The following is a 20,746-nucleotide window of genomic DNA, read 5'->3' as shown; positions in this document are numbered from 1 at the left end:
TTTCAATGTACAGATCTTTTACCTCCTTGGTTAAATTTATTCCTAAGTATTTCATTCTTTTTTGATGCTATTATAAATGGGATTATTTCCTTGGCCTAGCCCAAAGTCTGAAGATTTCCTTCTGTGTTTTCTTCTACAAGTTTATTATTTTAGCTCTTACATCTAAGTCTATGACTCATTTTGAATTAATCTTTGTGTATAGTGTGAGGTGAGGGTCTAAGTTCATTTTTTTTTTTTTTTTGCATGCACATAGTGTTTTATGATGAGACTTTTTTTTCCATAATGTGAATATCGGTATCAGCTTAATATTCCATTTCACAAACATACTACAAACACTGGGGGCCTGGGAAGTGTTTAACAACTGGCTTTCAAAATAATTCCTGATTGTAGCATTTGCCAGTTTCCCTGGTGTAAGTGCTCTACCCATGTCTGATTTCAAGATACTGATGTTACATAACTAATCACGGAATTGGGAAGAGATCGCACAGTTGGTTCTTATGAACTGTTACAAGTTGACTTATAGCACATTATGGGGTGGGTTTTTTGTTTCTGTTTTTGTTCGCTTCTTGTTTGTCCCCTTGTTTACCATCAATATACAAAAGGTGTCCCCCCAAAGCAGGAAGAAGCAGTCTATTTTATTCACTGCTATAAATGAATGCTGGCCCTCCAGGGAGTTTCTAGTTCTCCCTCATGATGAGTACAGCTGTGGACAACATCCTTGCAGTTTTTCTGTGGTCACATTTAGTGATGCCCATTATATTTACTTTCAGGACAACTCTGAGCCTTGCTTCCTGGTGAAGATGAAGAAAATTGAATTTTGACAAAACAGAAGAAGTACGAAGCTGCTTGAACTTTTGCAATTTTATAAAGACACATGTTCAAAATTTAAATTATGGGAGTGACCTTCTCCTTTTTTTTCTCCCTTTTGGGAACCAAGTAAAGCAAATGCTGCAGGGTGAAAGAGTTGTCTTGACAAGGCACCAGGGTGAGGTCAAGTGTGAATGCTACAGTGCCTGGACAGCTTCCGGAAGGTGTCTCAGGCATCAAAGTAACAGGAGGAAATCACTGGAGTGTGACATTGTTTCAGAGAAAATGCACCAAGACTTCCTTCTGAGGAAAACTTGTAAGAAGTGCAAAGAAAAGAAGGGGACGCTCTGGGGCAGATGTCTTTCATAGATGATTGTTAAACACCATTTGCCACATCCTTACCTGCATTGGGTATTTTCATTTAATGGAATGAAATAAATTCTCTCCACTGCCTAATCAGGCAAAAGATATATCTCATTTTCATTAACATTTCTCTTGTTACTATTGTGATTAGTATTTTTATATTAATGGCTATTGAATTTCTTCTATGACCTTTCTATTTATAGCTCTGTTCATTTCATAAAACAGTTGGGTATACGGAGTAATTATGTGATAGGAAAATCTCAATGGTTTTCCTATCGATTTTGTAAGATTGCCTTATGTGTTAGGGGTTTTGACCTTTGGCATCTTTGTCTTAATTTTTAGTTTTGGTGGGTTTGTTTTTGTTTTTGATTTTTGCATAGCATCTTTGTATCACATGCTTTGCATTGTGTGTCATTCTACAAGCAGGCACATTTCTCCCTCAGTAAAATACTTCTCTTTTTTTGAAACTTACTTAGACTGTCTCACACCTTGTATCTCCAAGTGAATTTTAGATTTGTTAAATTAAGAACCAAGACAAAATGCTCTGGAGGTTGAACAAAAGCTACAAAGTAATTTGGAGCTGGCTTTCCAAGTCTCTGGCCAAAATCATTTCACTGGGCCTGTTTTCCCCCTGTTGAGCTGACCACACCATGCAGTTCCTGTCCCATCCTGGCACGTGGAAGGCTCCAGTGCCTGTGGGAGTGGCAGGTGCTTCTTCCAGTGGTCTATGTACCCCAGGGGTCTGGCTCAAGGAGCTTGTACTGAACGAAGGGATGAATGAATGCATGTATGAGTAGTGGCATTTGGATGAATGAATAAACACATAAATGGATAAAGGAAATTTACTGGGAGACCTTCTTTTCCCCCTTCAATGCCCTATTCCAGGGATTGTTTCTTCTTGCTTTCCTACGAGGACAGGTAGCAAAGGAGACTTACAAGGTTTCTATAATTTAACTGTGTCCAAAACTTCTGCTGATGGCTGACATCTCACAGCTCCAGGCTTCCAGGGTCCCTGTGATCCCAAAGCCTTGGCACAAGGCAAGCAAGCCCACCCACCCATGGCGGCCGGAGGATGGAAATGCTCCAGAGGGAGGGGGTTAGGGTAGCAGCGGCATGAAGCTAAAGCTGGAGGGAAACTCTAGTTGAGCAAGTGCACATGGGCAGGTGCTCCCTCCCATAGGGCATGGCAAAGGGATGGGGGAACCTGAATAACCCCCTCCTTCTTCCAAGAAGCACAGTGCCCAGGAGTGGGGACAGAATGGAAGCTCCACTGAATCTCCTTAGACAGTCATGACCCTTGTTCCTTTATTGCCATCCAGGTATCAGTCTTTACACCATTTCTTAGCTCCTACCACAGAAAGTGGGAATGGGAAATGAAGGACAAATAAAGATTGGACAACTTCAGAGCAGGAAAACCCTGCTCCATCCAGATTCTTGCATGACAGAAATCTGATTGCACTGAACTATGTCTGAACAGAGTGACAGATATGGACTTAAAAATCCGTTTTCTTTTTTCAAAATCTTACCCAGAGAATTTCATGGTAGAAGGTGTTAGTTATTGCACTGAGTTTGGGGTGCCTCATTAAGAGGAGGAGTGAGTGTGACAGGAAGAGAAATGTAAAATCAGCCAATATCAGGGTTTCTATTTGCCCCTGCCAATACTTAGTCCTCTACATATGGAAAAAATCAAAATGTATTCCATCTTGTTGGTGTTTCTCACCAACACTTAGTTATTAGAATCACCTTTTAAATTTTTACTACATTCTCACATGTTGAATAACTTCCTAAATGTGGTGAATAAATAAATAAATAAATAATAAATGTATTTTCATTATAATAGCCATCCCTTATATGGTACTATGTGACAGGTACTCTTCTAAGCACTTCAAAGGCATTGACCCATTTCATCCTCATTTCTACCCTATTAGCTAGATACTACTATTAGCTCCATTTCAAAGGTGGAGTCTGGGAGACATTAAGCAACTTGCCATAGTCACACATCTGATTAAAGACCTAAATAAGAAATGGAATACTATTATGCTAAAAGGAAAAAATATATAGGAAAAAACGGAAAAACACTGGTACTTAAGGGGAGAGAAGGAGTTCTTAAACTACATGTAAATGGCATAAACCACAAGACAAAATTTCATGGATTTTATTACATCAAGATTAAGAATTTCTATTCAATGGAAGATGCTATACATAAAGTAATACAGCTGAGACAATGATAGGAGTCATTTGCAAAGTCTAAAGCATAAGAAATTAAAATCCAGAATATACAAAGAACTTCTGCAAATCAATAAGAAATGACAGCAAACCCAATTGAAAAAATGATAAAAACAAGGAATTTACAGAAGAAACCCATAGCCTAGCAAACATATAAAGAGATATTCTAATTCATCAGTGATTGGAGAAATGTAAAATGAAACAACTTTGAGTGTCCCATTACTTAGACCAGCAAAGATTAGAAAACTGTATAACACAGTATTGGTAAGGATGTGGGGAGAGGAACTTTCAGGCACAGGGAGTAGCAATGTAGACCAAACTCTTTTATGTCTCCCTTATGATCCAACATTTCAAGTCCAAGTCTGTATGAGGATATTGCAGCTTTATTTATGAGAGCACTGAGTTGGAGGCAATCTTGGCACCCATCTCTAGGAGAGTAGATCAGTAAAACTTGCAAGTTACACTCTATGGAGAACTGTGTAGCAGGTGAAAGAAATGGACTGGATATTCTACATAGCAACATAGATGAACTTGCAAACCACATACTATGTTGAAAAACAATAAACATATCATTTGCCTAAATTAAAAATTGCACATAAAAACCAAAAATACCTATTCTTAATACATAAAAAAAAAGACATAGAATTACCAACCTTTCAACTTCAGAGTATATAGCTGAAAGAATTGAAAGCAGAGTCTCGAAGTGATATTTGTGCATTTGTGTTCATAGCAGCATTATTCACAATACTTAAAGTGTGGAGGCAACTCAAGTGTCTGTCAACAAATGCATGGAGGGGTGCCTGGGTGGCTCAGTCGTCAAGTGTCTGCTTTTGGCTCAGGTCATGATCCCAGGATCCTGGGATCAAGCCCTGCATTGGGATTCCTGCTCAGCGGGAAACCTGCTTCTCCCTCTCCCACTCCCCCTGCTTGTGTTCCCTCTCTCGCTGTGTCTCTCTCTGTCAAATAAATAAATAAAATCTTTTCAAAAAATGAATGGATAAGCAAAAGAAGTCCATCCATACAGGGAAATATTATTCAGCCTTAAAAAGGAAGGAAATTCTGACCCAGGCTACAACATGGATGAATCTTGAGGACATTATGCTGAGTGAAGTAGCCAGTCACAAAAAAGACAAAATACAGCACGATTCCAGATATATGAGGGTTTGGGGGTAGGGAGGAATAGGATGCTGTTGTTTAATGGGTTTGGAGTTTCATTTTTACAAAATGAAAAGAGTTCTGGAGATGGATGGTAGTGATGGCTAACACAACATTAGGAATGTATTTAATACCAGGGAACTGTACACTTAAAAATGGTTAAGATGGTAAGTTTTATGTGTATTTTACCACAATTTTTTAAATGGGGAAGAAAAGAAAATGATACATACTAAAAACTTTACCACCAGACCTACCTTATAAGGAATACTAAAAGAAGTTCTTTTGGTGAAGTAAAAGAATGCTAATTGACATCATAAAAACATAAAAAGGTAACATAAATTTCATGGTAATGGTAAAGGTACAGTTAGATTCTACAATATGGTAATAGTGGTGCATAACTCCCCTACAACTCTAGTTTAAAAGTTAAAAAAAAGTGTAGGGAAAAAAACTATAACTACAATAATTTGTTATTAGTTATACAATATAAAAAACATGTAACTTCATGTAAATTGTAACAGCAATAACCTATAATGTGAGGGGGAGGAGAAGTAAAAGTGCAATGTTTATGAATTCTATTGAAGTTAAGTTGTCATCAGTTTAAAATGGGGTGTTATTAGGTTAAGATGTTTTATGTAAGCCTTATGGTAATCACTAGGGAAAATCCTAAAGTAATTACACAAAAGAACATGATAAAGAAATCAAAGATACTGATACTCAAGGACATCAAACCACAAAAAAAGACAGCAGTATAAGAAACAGGGAACAATGGATCTATAAAAAAAAACCCAGAAAACAAAGTGGCAATAGTAAGTCCTTACCTATCAATAATTAAACATAAATGGATTAAATTCTCCAATTAAGAGACATAGAATGGCTGAATGTATAAAAAAACAAGATCGAACAATATACAGCCTGCAAGAAACTCAGTTTAGCCTTAAAGACATTCACAGACTGAGAGTAAAGGCACAGAAAAAAACACTCAAACAAATGGTAACCAAAAAAAAAAAAAAGCAGGAGTAGCTATCCTTCTATCACACAAAATAGATCTTAAACTAAAAATGTCAAAAAGAGACAAGAAGGTCATTATATAATTACAAAGCGGTCAATACATCAATAAGATAAAACAATTGTACATATTTATGTGCCCAACATCAGAACACCTAATTATGTAAAGCAAACATTAACAGAGCTAAAAGGAGAAATAAACAGGAATACAGTAATAGTTGGGGATTTTGTTGCCCTACTCTGAACAATGGGTAGATCATCCAGACAGAATCAATAAGGAAACAGCAGACTTGAACGACACTGTAGACCAAATGGACCTAACAGACATATGCAGGACATTCCATCCAGCAACAACAGAATACAAGTGTATATGAAACATTTTCCAGGACAGACCATATGTTAGGACACAAACAAGTCTTAGCAAATGAGAGAAGATTGAAATCATACCAAATATTTTCTCTGACCACAATGGCACGGAACTAGAAATCAGCAACAAGAGGAAAACTGCAAAATTCACAAACATATGGAAATTAAATAGCACTGTCCTGAACATCCGATGGATCAAGGAAGAAATTAAAGGGAGAAATACAAAAGTTTCCTGAGACAAAAATGAAAACAACGTACCAGAACTTATTGGATATTACACATAAAAGGATGAAACAGAATCTCCATCTTACACCACTCACAAAAATTAACTCAAAATGGATTAAAGACTTAAATATAAGACCTGAACCATGGAACAGAAAACACTGGAATAAAGCTTTTTGACATGGGTCTTGGTAATGATTTTTTTTAATACGATACCTAGGCATAAGCAACAAAATAAAAAAAAACAGGTGGGTCCACAGCAAACTAAAAAGATTCTGCACAGCAAAAGAACCCATCAACAAAGTGAAAAGACAAGCTACAGAATGGAAAAAAATATTTGCAAACCATATGTCTGATAAGGGGTTAATATCCAAAATCTATAAAGAACTCATGGAACTCAATCACAAACAAAACAAAACAAGACAAAAACAAAAACAACCCAATTAAAAAATGGGCTAAGTACTTGAATAGATATTTCTCCAAAACAGATGTATGTGAGGCCAACAGGTGTATGAAAAGATGTTCAACATTACTAGTCATCAGGGAGATGCAAATTAAAATAACAATGGGATATCACCTCACACCTGTTTTAAAAACCATCATCAAAATGACAAGAGATAACAAATGCTAGTGTGGATGTGGAGAGAAGACAACATTTGTGTACTGTTGGGATTGTAAATGGGAACAGCCACTATGGAAAACAATATGGAATTTCCTCAAAAAATTAAAATAGAACTGTCATATGATCCAGCAATTCCACTTCTCGGAATATATCCAAAGGAAATGAAAACACTAGCTCAAAAAGATATCCACACCTCCATGGTCATAGCAGCATTATTTATAATGGCCAAGGCATGGAAACAACCTAAGTTCCATCAGTGGATGAATGGATCAAGAATTGTGATATATATATATTTCAGCCATTAAAAACAAGGAAATCCTACCATGTGTGACAACAAGGATAGACCTTGAAGGCATCACAATAAGTGAAATAAGTCAGACAGAGAAAGATAGATACTGTATGATCTCACCTATATGTGGTATCTAAAAACAACAGCAACAACAAATTCATGGAAAAAGAGATGAGACTTGTGGTCACCAGAGGCAGAGAGGGTGGAGAAGAGGGAATCGGAGGAAGGGGGTCAAAAAGTACAAACTTGCAGTTAAAGGATTAATGAGTCCTAGGGATGTGATGTATGACATAATGACCACAGATAACACTACTGTAGAATATACAGGAAAGGTGTTAAGAGAGTAGATCCTAAGAGTTCTCATCACAAGGAGAAAATTTTTCCCTCTTTTCTTCTTCTTTTTTTAAAATTGTATCTGTATGAGAGGGTAGATGTTGGCTGAACCTATTGTGGTCATCATCTCACAATATACATAAATCAAACCATCATGCTGTGTGCCTTAAACATATACAGTGATTATATATCAATTATTTCTCAATAAAACTGGGGGAAAAAAACCATTAGAATGGGACTTCTGCTTTGGGTCATTCCATTTTCTTTACTCATCTGTTGATGGAGACTTCTGTTGTTTCCATGCCTTGGCTATTGTGAATGATGCTGCAGGGAACAGGGGAATACAGATGTCTCTTTGAGATAAGGATTTTGTTTCCTTTGGATATATATCCAGAAGTGGAATTGCTGGATCATATGGTAGCTCTATTTTTAATTTCTCGAGGAACCGTCATACTGTTTTTTATAGTGGCTCTACCAATTGACATTCCCACCAACAGTACACAGGGTTCCCTTTTTCCCACATCCTCACCAACACTTGTTATCTCTTGTCTTTTTGATAATAGACATTCTAATGGGTGTGAGGTGATATTTTACTGTGGTTTTGACTTGCATTTCCCTGATGATGATGTTCCCTGAGTGATGTTGAGCACCTTTTCATGTATCTGTTGGCTATTTGTATGTCTTTTTTGGAAAAATGTCTATTCAGGTTCTTTGCTTATTTTTAAATTGGGTTATTTAGTTTTTTACTTTTGAGTTGTATGAGTTCCTTTTATATGTTGGATATTAACCCCTTACGGATATGTGGTTTACAAATATTTTCTCCCACTCCATAGGTGGCCTTTTCATTTTGTTGATGCTTTCTTGTGCTGTGCAGAACCTAATACCTTATGTGCCAAAAAGTAAGAAAGGACTCAAAAATTGGTAGAAAGAACAGCAAAAGGACATAGGATCCAGCTTGAAGGGCTCCCACTAGATAAATCTGGGACAATTTGTGCGTCAAAGCAGTAAAGATAATATCAGATTTTATCCCATTAAGTAAAAAGGGAATCTATGAGGTCATGATGATATAAATAAATAAATGAATAAATACATAAGTGAAGGAGAAAAGATGCTTTTATTATACAGTGAAATGCCCACTAATAATGGGCACTTATAAATTCATAAATACAATATACTTTACAGTGGAGAAACCTGGTGGAGACTTTCTAAAGCAAGCGATAAAGTTTAACATCGTTTGTGATGGGACAGGTTGGCACCAAATGCCTCCCCACATGATGCACTGAGAACAACACAGCATCACTTCTGTGAGATTCCTGCTCTAGTTGCATAACCTGACCCTAATCATCAGGAAACATCAGGAAACCCACAACAAGGAACCATCTGCCAGGTAACCGTGGCATTCAAGATGTTGAGGTCAGGAAGCACAAGAAAAGTCTGAAGAAGTGTTCCTGACTGAAGGAAGGCATCACAACTAAGTAAACGATTCTAGGTCTTGGGACTATGAAGGACATTATTTGCAAAGCGGGCTAAATTGGAAAGAAGGCTACAGATAACCTGGTGATATTGTGTCAGTTAGTTTCTGCTTGGATTATGTGGGAGAGCATCCTTGTTGCTAGTAAAATCATTCTGAACTACAAAAGGCTGATGAGACATCATATTTGCACCCTGCTCTCAAGTGGTCCTGGAGAAAAATAGTACATTTATAACTATCTGTCTGCCTGTCTATCTTTTGAGACAGAAAGGGAGGGAGAGAGAGAATGATGAATTAGAGCAAATGTGGCAAGATGCTGACAGCTGGGGAATCTGGATGAGATATGAAAGTTCTTTGCACTCTTCTGGCAACCTTTCTGAAGGATGAAATGCTAGAACCAGCAATAACAAGGAGGCGTGGCATGGCTCGCATACACAGGAGCAAGGAGCGGAGCTGGAGGCAGGAAGGCAGCTCAGGAAGGGCTGGAGGTATAACTGAGGAAGGGCTGGAGTAACTGAGGAGAGGCATTGTCAGGGGGCATCAGATCTCTTATCTGATAGACTTGGAGCAAGATCACCCAAGAAACAGACTTAACTATGGAGAACACACTGCTGGGGAGGATAGGTGGGGGGTGGATGAAATAAGTGATGGGGGATGACGGAGGGCGCTTGTTGGGATGAGCACTGGGTGCTGTATGAAGGTGTGGAATCACTCTATCGTACACCTGAAACTAATATTACACTGTATGTTAACTGACTGGAATTAAAATAAAAACTTAATAACCCACTTTCCTTGCTTTGCTTCATTTAATCCTCAGGTTAAATCTGCCCCACAGGGGTAGATACTTGTCTTATCCTCACTTTATAAAGAAATTGGGGGCTCAGAGATTCATCCATTCAACCAGCATTTACTAAGTGCTTACTGCAGTCCAGTTTTACCATGGCTACACAAAAAATGTTAAATGTGATTGCAGATGTGTGTGTGTAATGCACACAGGAAGGAGATGCACAGCAACATTAGTGTGCTAAGAGAGGCTGCATGAGGGTAGTGGCTAGTGACTACAAATGTTTCCAGTTTCTTCTTTGGCCTTTTTATCTGTTTTCAGTTTTTTGTGTTTTTTTTTACACTGAACATTATTGCCTTTGTGACAAGTTAAAACATAAGCATTATTTCAAAAATGGACCTGGAGGACATTATAATGACAATCTTTCTCATTAGGATATTTTTGGGGATCAAAGTGTTTCTTGATGCAGTCTTATTTGACCAAAGTGGTAGACAAATATTTCCTAATTCCGTTATGCCTTCTCGCCACACTGCAGAGACGAACTGGCAGGTTTTCAAGTGGAAAGCTGACTTCCCCCTTGACTCCCAAAGTCTGGATTTGTCGCCATGTTCTGTGTGGAAACGTAAGCCCAGGGCAGTGTGACCGCCTCCTTCCCCAGACAAAAACTGTCCAAACCTTCATGATACCAGCCTCTTTACACAAAGAAAGCGTGCACACATAGTAGGTCCCTGACTGAAGGGGAGGGTGGCTGGATAAAAGCACAATTCTAGGGTCCAAAAAGAGAACAGTCAGCCCAATGATGTCACTATGTGTAAGATGGGACATCCACTCACTAAGGGTACTTTCTGACTGATGGGGTCCTTCCTCCCCTTTGCTGCCCAGGGCCATGGGCTCCAATGCAGCTCCATCCATCCCACCCGGGGTCTCCGTGCGTCCCTATGCTTGCGTGCCTCCCAGGGCTCAGAGAACTCAGAGAAGTCGACACTGGTCACTGCTAGATTGAATTGATTTGTGCAAGCAATAATGGGGAAATGGGTAGAATAAATGAGGGTGTAATTCAGTGCAGCCTTCAGAAACAGTGCTTTAACATGATTTATTCACCTGGGAAAGAGACCCCAACATACTGCTACTCAAAAACAAAAACAACAAGAGTACAGTCGAAGTCCGTATTTGTCATCGTTGTAAATACACACAGGAGAAAACAAACACCAAACTAAAAGAGAATACATAGAAGAGCGCACAGTCGTTGTCTTTGGGTAGTGAGAATTGGTGCTTTGGGTGTTCTCTTTTTCCCTTTGAGTTTTTAAGCTGTGTTTTTGTCATTGGGAAAATGATTTTTAAAGAAATACACATCCTAGGGAAAAGGGAAGAAAGATGTGATGACCAGGAGGTCCCTGGTGAGAGATCAAGTGTTAAGGACATTTAGGGGAAATATGTTTCTTTTAATTAAGGGTCCTCTCAACCTTCCACATTAAGGTGGGTGAGTCCCCACCTCAGCCCCCCTCCCTCTCAGCCTCAGACACTGTCAGCTTGCACACCAGGTCATTTTTCCTGCGGATGGGCCCAACCTAACAGCCAGAACTCTGATCCTTAAAACCAGAAGGCTTCGGTGGGGAAGCAGAACAGGGACATGGACCCTGTCTCCTTTTGCCTGATATTAATTTCTGCAATAAAGCTATCAGAATGTACTCCCGCCTCATCCAACTTACAAGGAAGGGAGACTCTGGGAAAATACTCAGAAAGAAGAAACTGGTAAATGGAAATAAAGACTCCCTCCCCTCTGTGGCTATTTCAAGAAATCAAACGTATTATTCGCCCAATCTGTGTCTAGCCCACCACCTGAATTGTTTTGATTTTTGCAAATATAAAAATTCTCCCCAAGGGCTTTCTCCGTTCCACTGCCGAGGGCAGTTCCCCAATCCTATTTCCCACTAGGGCTCGAGTTGTCCCATCAGAGAGTTCCTGGTTCCTCAGGGTTTCCAAGAGCCTAAACCCTGCAGTGGGGGTGGGGGTGGGGGTGGGGGTGGGGGAGTGGGGGGGAGGTGAGGTTGGGGAGGAGGCTGCTGGCTCCTGATTGGCTCCCCGCTCAGAGTGGAGTCAGCAGGAAATCAATACTTCCAAGTTCACTGGCGGTGGGGGCAGGGGCGCCCCCCCCCCCCCCATGCTCGGTGGCTCTATTTACAAATGGTAATGCTCACAAGTCTGAACTCCCCTTTGGGCCCAAGCGCTTCCCTGGCACCCTCCATCCCGGTCTTCTGGAATGTCCCATTCCACTCCTTCACCTCCTTCCTACCACGGAGGAGTTCTTGGAGAGGACTCAGTCGCCCCGGGAGTGATTTAGTCTAGACTGCCATTAAACTTCCTCACCCCCACGGGTCTGCAATTCCGTGCTGCGCCAGGTGTCCCAACGTGCCTCGGCTTGGGTCAGCGTGCCGGGCAGGTCGCCCTTGCTGGGTCCCGGACCGGCCTCCAGGGGCCCGAGTCAGAACCCAGCGGAGAGTTCATGCTCCGCCGTGGAGGGGGACACGGAGCTAGCCCTCTCGAGCCTGTCGGTGGAGAGGAAGGGGAGCCTGTTCAGCAGCCGGCTGAACAGCTGGCTCAGGTACCTGCGGAACCTCTCCCCGACGAAGGCGTAGATGATGGGGTTGACGCAGCAGTGCGTGTAAGCGATCACCTCCGTCACCTGCATGGCCAGGTCCAGCTGTTTGCTCTGTCTGCACTCATCGGTGAAGAGGCTGTCTTGGAAAGCAGAGACCAGCACTGCCAGGTTGTAAGGGGTCCAGAAGAGAAAGAAGACGATCATGATGACAAAGATCAGACGGACGGCTTTGGCTTTCTTCTCGTTGGGTCGTTTGAGCAGAATCTGTATGATCTCTGTGTAGCAGATGATCATGACCAACAGAGGCAGAACCAGCCCCAACATGTTCAGTTTCAGAGCCTGGAACTGTTTCCAGGCTTTGAGGCTTCTGTGAGGGAAGTGGAGGCTGCAGGTGCTATGGGAGAACTCCTGCTGGATCTTGGAAAAGTAGAAGCCTGGGATGGAGGCCAAGATGGCCAGGCCCCAGGCGCCAATGCTGGTGATGATCCCAAAGATGACAGTCCGAACCCGCAGGGCAAACACAGCATGGACGATGGCCAGGTACCTGTCGAAGGTCAGCAGGATGATGAAAAAGATCTCGCTATACAAGCCTGTGTAATAAAGCCCCGAGAGCAACTTACAGGTGCCATCACTGAAAATCCAGTCATCCTTTAGCTTGTAGTCAATCCAGAAGGGCAGCGTGAAGAGGAAGAGCAGGTCTGAAATGGCCAGATTGAGGAGGTAGATGCTGGTCATGCTCTTGAGCCTCTTGTACTGCATGAGGACCAGGAGCACCAGGATGTTGCCCACCAGGCCAGTGATGAACACCAGGGAGTACAAGGGGGGCAGCAGCTGAGCTCCAAAGGCCCTCACCTCTTCCTTCTGGCATGGGGTTATGCCCTCATAGTCATATTCTGTTGTCATGTCATAGTCCTTTGTGGGGGCTGAGGTTGCCATCCTGGTTTCTTGCATGAGTCAAGGAAGATGGTTTCTGTGTACTTTGCCGGGAAAGGCAGTGGGCTGCGGACAACAAAGATGAGGCAGTGATTATAGGTCCTCAACCACCTGACAACTGTCTGCCGAGTACCGACTGTGTACCAGGCCCTTGGACACAACCTTGAGCAAGGGAGATCTGGGTCCTCTCTGCCCTCATGGGCCCTGTAGTCTAACAGAGGGCGTAGGCAGTAAGCATATGAGCCCACCGATCATTAAGTCAATTACTTTGGCACAGACGGAGGGAGACCTCGCCACACTGCTCCGAACCAGTCCTGCCCATGGTTTTCGCATTGGACTTAGTGCTAGACAACTCCCCCCGGCCACCCCCCGCCACAGAGGGGGTGCCACTGCTGTTTCCCAATTTAGAGGTGATGATGCGGGAGTTTGAAATGGTAAGGACACATATCTTTGAGAATGAGAGCTGGAGTTTCTTTTCACGTGCATCCCTGCCGCCAATAATGGAGCAACGATTTTGCACTGTGGGGTCTCCAGAAGGAAGCTGAGAGTCCAAAACTTACAAATGGATCTTCAGGGCTAGGGGGGCTAAAAAGGTTCATGGCCAGGGATGACGGAGCATGGTGGGGGCACATGTAAATGTGTAGGGTTATTTTATTTTATTTTGTTTTTTGGTTGCCATAGAGACTAGGGGATGCTACTGTCGGGTCATTCAGTAGGCAGGGCCGAGGATGTCCTGTAATGCAAAAATTATCTTACCCCAAAGATCCATAGGGCTGTCATAGTGAAATTCTAGAAGGCTAGCCCCATCCCTTAGTAGATGAGGACCCTGAGGGCACCAGCTTGGCTCACGCCATACACGTGGATCTACAGGTCACTCAGTAGGCCTCCCGTGAGGGCCATGAGGAGGATTCAGAGGACAGTACAGTCTGGGAGGAGTGGGGTGACCTGATGGGAAGAAGAAGGGATGGGGGGGAAGGGGAAGAGCTCGGGACAGCCTCGAGCCATGAGGTATCGTGAAGCAACCAGGTGGTAGCTGGAGTTCTGCTGAGAAATGCTCTTAGATATTTTTAACCAGGGTTCCCTTGAAACAAAGAAAAACAAAAAACAACCACTAGAGAGCTTGCCTTCATAGGACCTCCCCAGCCTCCCATTTTCAGCACTCCTTTTCAATCCTTTCCACTTACTACAGACACCTCCCAGAAGGGAGCATGGGCTTTCATGCCATCTACCAGCTGTGTGACTATGGATGAGTTAACCTACCTCTCTGAGCCTCAGTTCCTCATCTGTAATGTGAGAAAGTAACACCTTGCAGGGCTACGTAATGTATGAGAAAAACCACCCCCTAGTACCTGCTGGGGCCTCAGTAAATATTAGGGTTCCTCCTTCCCTGCACTGACCCTTCTCTGAGGCCAGTCCCCGGCTCTGATCCTATTCTGGCTGATGTACCTGCTCCCCCAAGTCCCCCCACCAGTTCTTTCTATAGTTAATCTGGAAAACGAATTCTGCTCAACAGTGGTGGACCGGGACAGTCCCTTCCATGCGAACTGCACTTTGAAATTTTCAGTAGGTTGCCACCAGTTCGAAAAGTAGCTGGTACCTACATCATAATTCCCACCCTGAATCTGGAGTCTCTAGCACTCTTCCTTCTAAATTGCTTAATGAATGTTTCCTTCCTACAAAATTCACATTTCTGCAGTGGCCATTGGAAAGTAAGGCACCCGGGGTGGGGGAGGGGGCAATGTCATACACCCTGGCTGGGGGACTGTCATTTCCAGTCAAATCCATCCCTATGGCTGACTCCTCCAGCTCTGGACTTGCCTCTAGCCCCCCAGCCCTCCTTCTGGAGGAACCCAGGCTGGCAGTTACTTAACCAAACTGTGTGGACAATTTCTGATTTCTATTGCCACTGCCGGTGTGGACGGGTCGGCTTGGCAGACAGCATTTTTGGATGGGCTGGCAGGTTTATAGCAGAAGCTCCAAGCAGCTTGGAAGCACAAAGAGCAACTGGTGCATGACTGAGCCCAGGAGCCCGGTTTCTGGGGAATTTTGGCAAAGGTGAAGGCAAACTGAGTCAGCATTGCTCGTGCCATTTGAACAGAGAATCGCCTTCACCAGCTCCCTCCCCCCGTCCACCTCCAACTCCACTGACTATTTTGCCAACTTGCCAGGCACCACCTAACAACTCTGGGAGAGAGATGGCCTGGTGTGGGGCCATGGAGGGAGGCAGAAGGACCCTGTTGCCACCTAGCCCCGCTGAAATCTGCTGCAAAGTCTGCCCCAAGGGCATAGGTCAGCTGGAGCCCTGGCGCCCCCCAGAACCTTGCAGTGGCAGCGTCCTCTAGCCTGGGAGTTGGTGAAGTCTTTAAGCAGAAAAAGCAGTCTGCAGTGATAAGACACCCAAGCCTGGTGGTGTACAGGGGCTGGTTCATCCTGGTTTATAGAGACCAATCCTGTGCATCTCTCCCCAACTCTGCATTCAGGGGGTAGGTAGGTTGAAATCAACCACAGTGCGGATATTTACACCATAGAAATCGACAAACATGAGAAATCAGGGCTCTTTTTTTTTTTTTTTTTTTTTTTTCAAGAGAGCCAGTTGTTAAACATTTATTGGCCCTTCACTCCCCACAGTATGCATAGCCTAGAGCTGTCCTGCTAGTCAGAGTGGGGACTCAAGGGTGAGAAAGTGATAACACAGCCTGGTGACAAGCTATGCAAACTTCTGAGAGTTTCTAACTCTGAAAATGTGGGCCACTCCAGAGTTTATGGAGGAACAGTTGAAATAGAGACCTCCAAGTAGCCTCCATGCCCCTCTCTCTTCAGAGCAAATTCTGACCTGCCTCTTTGTTAGTAGAACAGAATGGTTGCATCCCAAGAGGACATCTCCCTGCCTTCGGGAGGGTAAAATCCTACCTCCTCCAAAGACAAATCATCAGGCCTGATTGTGAGGCTCTTTGGTTCTAGTCTTCTCAAGAAATTGGTCCAGTATCAAATCATCCTGGCGTCTGCAACGTTTTTTCTAATTAATATTTCCCTTTTGCTATAATTTCTTCATACACCATGTTTGGTTTTTGCTTACACAGGGCAGTTTAGCAAGTGATTTCCTCTTGAATGGTTTTTCACAGAGATCCTCTTGTTTCTTAACTGACTTTAGAAAGGCTGATTTTCTCAACCAGTCACCAACAACCATTCAGGAAAGCTTCCCCTCTTTAGCAAAAAAACCCATTTTACATCTGAGCACCCAGTCTTATAAATTCACCCCTTGTCAGTATTGCTATACAATTAATTACCTTACAGATGCATCGATGGGCTACTTAGGTGTTTGCTTGGGCCTTGAAGAATTCCTCACCTTTGAGGAGACAGACAGGTAAAGAATGTCCTGCAACATGAGGACCACAGTCCCACCTGGCTGCATGCATGTCTGCAAACCAGCTTGCCCTCACAGTAACCAACAAGACAGAAAAGACAAGTGCCACTTACTCTGGTCTCTAGGGATTTTGTCCACGAAGTCTTTGTTTCTGGAGCTTTTAGAATCTTTATAAATTCAAGGTTCAACGTCCTGATTGATCAGGAAGTCCTCAGCTTCCTGTGTGATGATTGAGGACTCCAGGGTTCACAGTCTTTCAGAATGACAAGAAGGGGACAAAGTTCTTCGTTTTGTATCTAGTTGGGTGTCCGTGAGTGGCCACGACACCCGCCAGTGGCTGTTCCTTGAGGCTGGGTTTGCTCGAAGGATTTTCTCTGCTCACTCAGCTGTGCTTCTCCCTGGGGAGCTCTGCCTTAAGGGGACTGGGGTGGGTGGGGTTGGGTGGAGTTGAGTGGGGGAGAGGTGGTATGAGGTGTTCCCAGAATTTGTGAAGCAATTGAAGGCTGGGATTATGCGTGTGTGTTGAGGGTTGAAGGAAGGCGGGGCATGGAGGTCTCGTGGTCACTGAGTAGCCTTTTTTTCTTAAAGCTTGCAAATGGAAGGGTTTAAACCAGAACCCCAGATCCTGTTCCTCAAAATGAGCTGGGTGATAGCCCAAAAGAGGCGACATTTTCTCTTTGGCGCCTCCTAAGTCCTACACCTCTGACCGTTTGCTGTCTCTCTCTGCACCCCATTCTCTGCCGCACCAAGCGCCACTGAACAGTTTCACCTCAGGGAACCTCCAGCCTGGAGTGAGCCCAGGTCTCTGGGTTGGGTTTCACCCATTCCTTTCTTTCTTTCTTTCTTTTTAAAAATTTTTTATTGTTATGTTAATCACCATACATTACATCATTAGTTTTTTTTTTAAAGGATTGCATCAGTTTTCTGTGATTTTTTTTTTAAAGATTTTTTTTTTTTTTAATTTGAGAGAGAGAATGAGAGACAGCACGAGAGGGAAGAGGGTCAGAGGGAGAAGCAGACCCCCTGCCGAACAGGGAGCCCGATGTGGGACTCGATCCCAGGACTCCAGGACCATGACCCGAGCCGAAGGCAGTCGCTTAACCAACTGAGCCACCCAGGCGCCCCACATCATTAGTTTTTGATGAAGTGTTCCATGATTCATTGTTTGTGCATAACACCCAGTGCTCCATGCAGAACGTGCCCTCCTTAATACCCATCACCAGGCTAACCCATCCTCTCACCCCCTTCCCTCTAGAACCCTCAGTTTGTTTTTCAGAGTCCATCGTCTCTCATGGTTCGTCTCCCCCTCCGATTTCCACCCCCTTCATTCTTCCCCTCCTGCTATCTTCTTCTTTTTTTTTTTTTTTTTAACATATATTGCATTATTTGTTTCAGAGGTACAGATCTGCGATTCAACAGTCTTACACAATTCACAGCGCTCAGCATAGCACATACCCTCCCCAATGTCTATCACCCAGCCACCCCATCCCTCCCACCCCCCACCACTCCAGCCATTCCTTTCTGATCGCAGGTTCCTGTTTTATGCTCTGGTCCAACCAGGGGCCATGGCCAAATCCCAGCTCTGTCCTGGAGATAAGAGCAGATCACTATGCCTTCATAAGTCTGGGCTCCCACTCCAACAAATGAGAATGCTGAACACTTTTTTTTTTTTTTTTTAAGATTTTATTTATTTATTTGACAGGGAGAGACACAGCCAGAGAGGGAACACAAGCAGGGGGAGTGGGAGAGGGAGAAGCAGGCTTCCTGCGGAGCAGGGAGCCCGATGTGGGCTCAATCCCAGGACCCTGGGATCATGACCGGAGCCGAAGGCAGACGCCCAACGACTGAGCCACCCAGGCGCTCCATAGAATGCTGAACACTTCCGCTCGTATGCCCAAGGTCAGCTTGTAGGTGAAGGGCGTCACAGAGCACCTGGCCCAAGGGAAATTGTCTGATAAAGGATGCTTCCTTTGATTCTCCCCACAGCCGCCCACACCTGCTCTGCCACTTGCGTACCCCTCGGATTCCACTTCTTTTCCATAACATGGGACCCCGCTAGCCTTCTTCACAGATGGTGCAAAGCACCGTTTCAGAAAGGAATGCCCATGTGCTTTGGAAACGTCCCTTGTCCCTTCAAGGCTGTTTCCTCACCCGTAAAATGAAAACTTTAGACAAGGTCTTCAAAGGAATATCCCGTGAGTTTTCTGGGCTCGGGTCTCCACAGAGAGATGGGGGAAGAGGGAGGCCAAAGGTGACCAGACCAACAAAGAGGGATACGGGCCTAAGAAGTTGCTGCTTTTATGCAGAGAGCAGGGCGCGAGGAGAGCGCTGTGATGAGCCCGGCAAATCAGATGGTCCTTCACGTCCTGGGTCCACCTCTTGGTAAATTTGGGTGTATTACTTACGCTTTTGATCGTCTCCTTCCTCTTCTGTAAAACGATGCTAATGATGCCAGCTTTATAGAGGATTAAATGAAGATATGTACATGCCTATGAATGAATGATTTGGTGGAGTGCTTGAGACGTTATCGATGCCTGTCTTAATTTGGGTTTCCCTGTCAGGGGCAAACCCTGGAGGGGAATGCAGATGCAAGTAGTGTATTTACACGGGATCCCAGGAAGCACTGCAGGGGAGGGGAAAGTGGGCCAGGGAAGGGAATGTGGTGATGAGGGCAGCATTGAAGAAGGCAAGTGGCACCCGGGCCTACTGGGGAGCTCAGGGAGCCCCCCAGAGACACCCCCACTGTGGGGCCAGAGGTGAGGAGACCGGGCATGTATCTATCAAATCTCTACCTGCCCACCACCGGCGGAGGGCTGCTTCTCGCTGGTTTGTGTCACTGAATATCATCCCCAGGAGATCCTTCTCCACCAGGGTACAGGGCTGACCATTCAGGCAGTGGCCGTAGCCCTAGATGTAGTGGGGACAGGTAGAAGTATCAGTAAGATGCACACCCCAAGATTCTAACCTTGACTTCGCCTAGGTCTCTGATTCCTTCATTTGGCACCCCCTTAATTTGTGTCAACCCCTGACCTAGCCTGCTGACCCTCTTCTTTCATCTCGCACGCTTCCATTGTGTGGAATTTTGACATCTGATGCTGACCCGGCCGTTCCTGCCGCTCCCTTCCTGTCTCAACCTCAGTATCCCAGAAATCTCATGCTTTGTTTAATCAAGACAGGGCAAGGCCAGGCTCCTTGACTGTGTGGAGCCTGGTTCTCATGGAGGCTCACCCTTCAGGTTCAAGTGCTACACCTGTAGGTGAATTTCCAAGAGGGAATAGCAGCGCTATTCCAGAGGGAATAGGACCACAGAGCTCTCTCTGCTGCCCAACGTGTCGTCTTCTCTCCCCTCTGTTCTGCTTGGCTGCCCCACTATGCTGGGTCATGTCCCAACGCCAACGAGGGTGTTGAGCACACCCATGACCCTTCTCGTCCTGCCTGAGTCATCCAAGACGTCACCTCCTCCCTGAAGCCTTCCCACTCTGCAGCAAGAAGTCATCCAGAAGGGGCAGATGCTTGAGCTCTGAGAGTTTTATGTGTTTTTTTGGGGGGGGGGGTGGAGGTCCCTTTATTTACACCTAATTGCATATGTTGGATACTTTTGACAATAAACAGCAAGGCAGTCCCCTCAAAATAGCTCAAAAAAAATTAAAAAAAGAATAGAAACTATTCTTTTCTCACAAACCTAGATCTTAGCTCTGATTTGTTATTAGTCTCTAACATTCCCTTGTAATAATTGTCGATGATTTCACAATCCACACGTCTCTGTCTGCAGCCCGATGCCCTCACACTTAGGGGCTAAACATCACGATGACATTGTGGGTGTGAATCTGTGGGTCTCATGGGTGTCCCCTTGTGGCAGTAGGTGCTGGTGCTCCATGGGGGTGCCCCAGTTTTCCACACGGCCTCCTGTCCTCTGGCTTCCTTGCATGGGGGGAGGGGGTGTCTCAGGCATATGCAGGGACTGCTGAGCGTCTTCAGGCACAACATCAGAAGTTACCTGATGTCTCCTCGGCAGGCACCCGCCAGTCACAGCAAGTCACAGAGCCCAGCCGCAACCAAGGAGCCGGGGAATGGAAGGACTGTTTCAGCTGGAGTCGTCGGGTCGCGCTGTAGAAGGCCATGTGTGCCCCAGGACCAGGAGGGCTTGGAAGCCCTGTTTTACCTTCCTCCGAAGTGCGGGTTTTCTAGCTCTGGGGCCAACGGGTTC

At 44.3% G+C, this 20,746-nt stretch overlaps 1 protein-coding gene across 1 annotated transcript; it reads right to left on the bottom strand.

Annotated features, from left to right (window-relative positions):
• Nucleotides 1–11,652: 11,652 nt before the first annotated feature.
• Nucleotides 11,653–16,956, bottom strand: LOC118005228 (C-C chemokine receptor type 1-like). The gene is made up of 2 exons (XM_034997046.1): nucleotides 16,653–16,956; nucleotides 11,653–13,241 (listed from the first exon to the last, which is right to left on the bottom strand). The coding sequence occupies exon 2, from the start codon at nucleotides 13,191–13,193 to the stop codon at nucleotides 12,126–12,128; it is 1,068 nt and encodes a 355-aa protein (XP_034852937.1). The 5' UTR covers nucleotides 13,194–13,241; nucleotides 16,653–16,956; the 3' UTR covers nucleotides 11,653–12,125.
• Between the last annotated feature and the right edge of the window lie 3,790 nt (nucleotides 16,957–20,746).

The sequence above is a fragment of the Mirounga leonina genome, unplaced genomic scaffold (genome assembly GCF_011800145.1).
Source record: "Mirounga leonina isolate KUSES-001 unplaced genomic scaffold, KU_Mleo_1.0 Mir_94, whole genome shotgun sequence".
In the NCBI taxonomy this organism is placed as follows: Eukaryota; Metazoa; Chordata; class Mammalia; order Carnivora; family Phocidae; genus Mirounga; species Mirounga leonina.
This window is presented reverse-complemented; position numbering and strand designations above follow the sequence as displayed.

Excerpts from the sequence above, each read along its gene's own strand:
- LOC118005228 (XM_034997046.1), bottom strand. The coding sequence starts at position 13,193 with ATGCAAGAAACCAGGATGGCAACCTCAGCCCCCACAAAGGACTATGAC.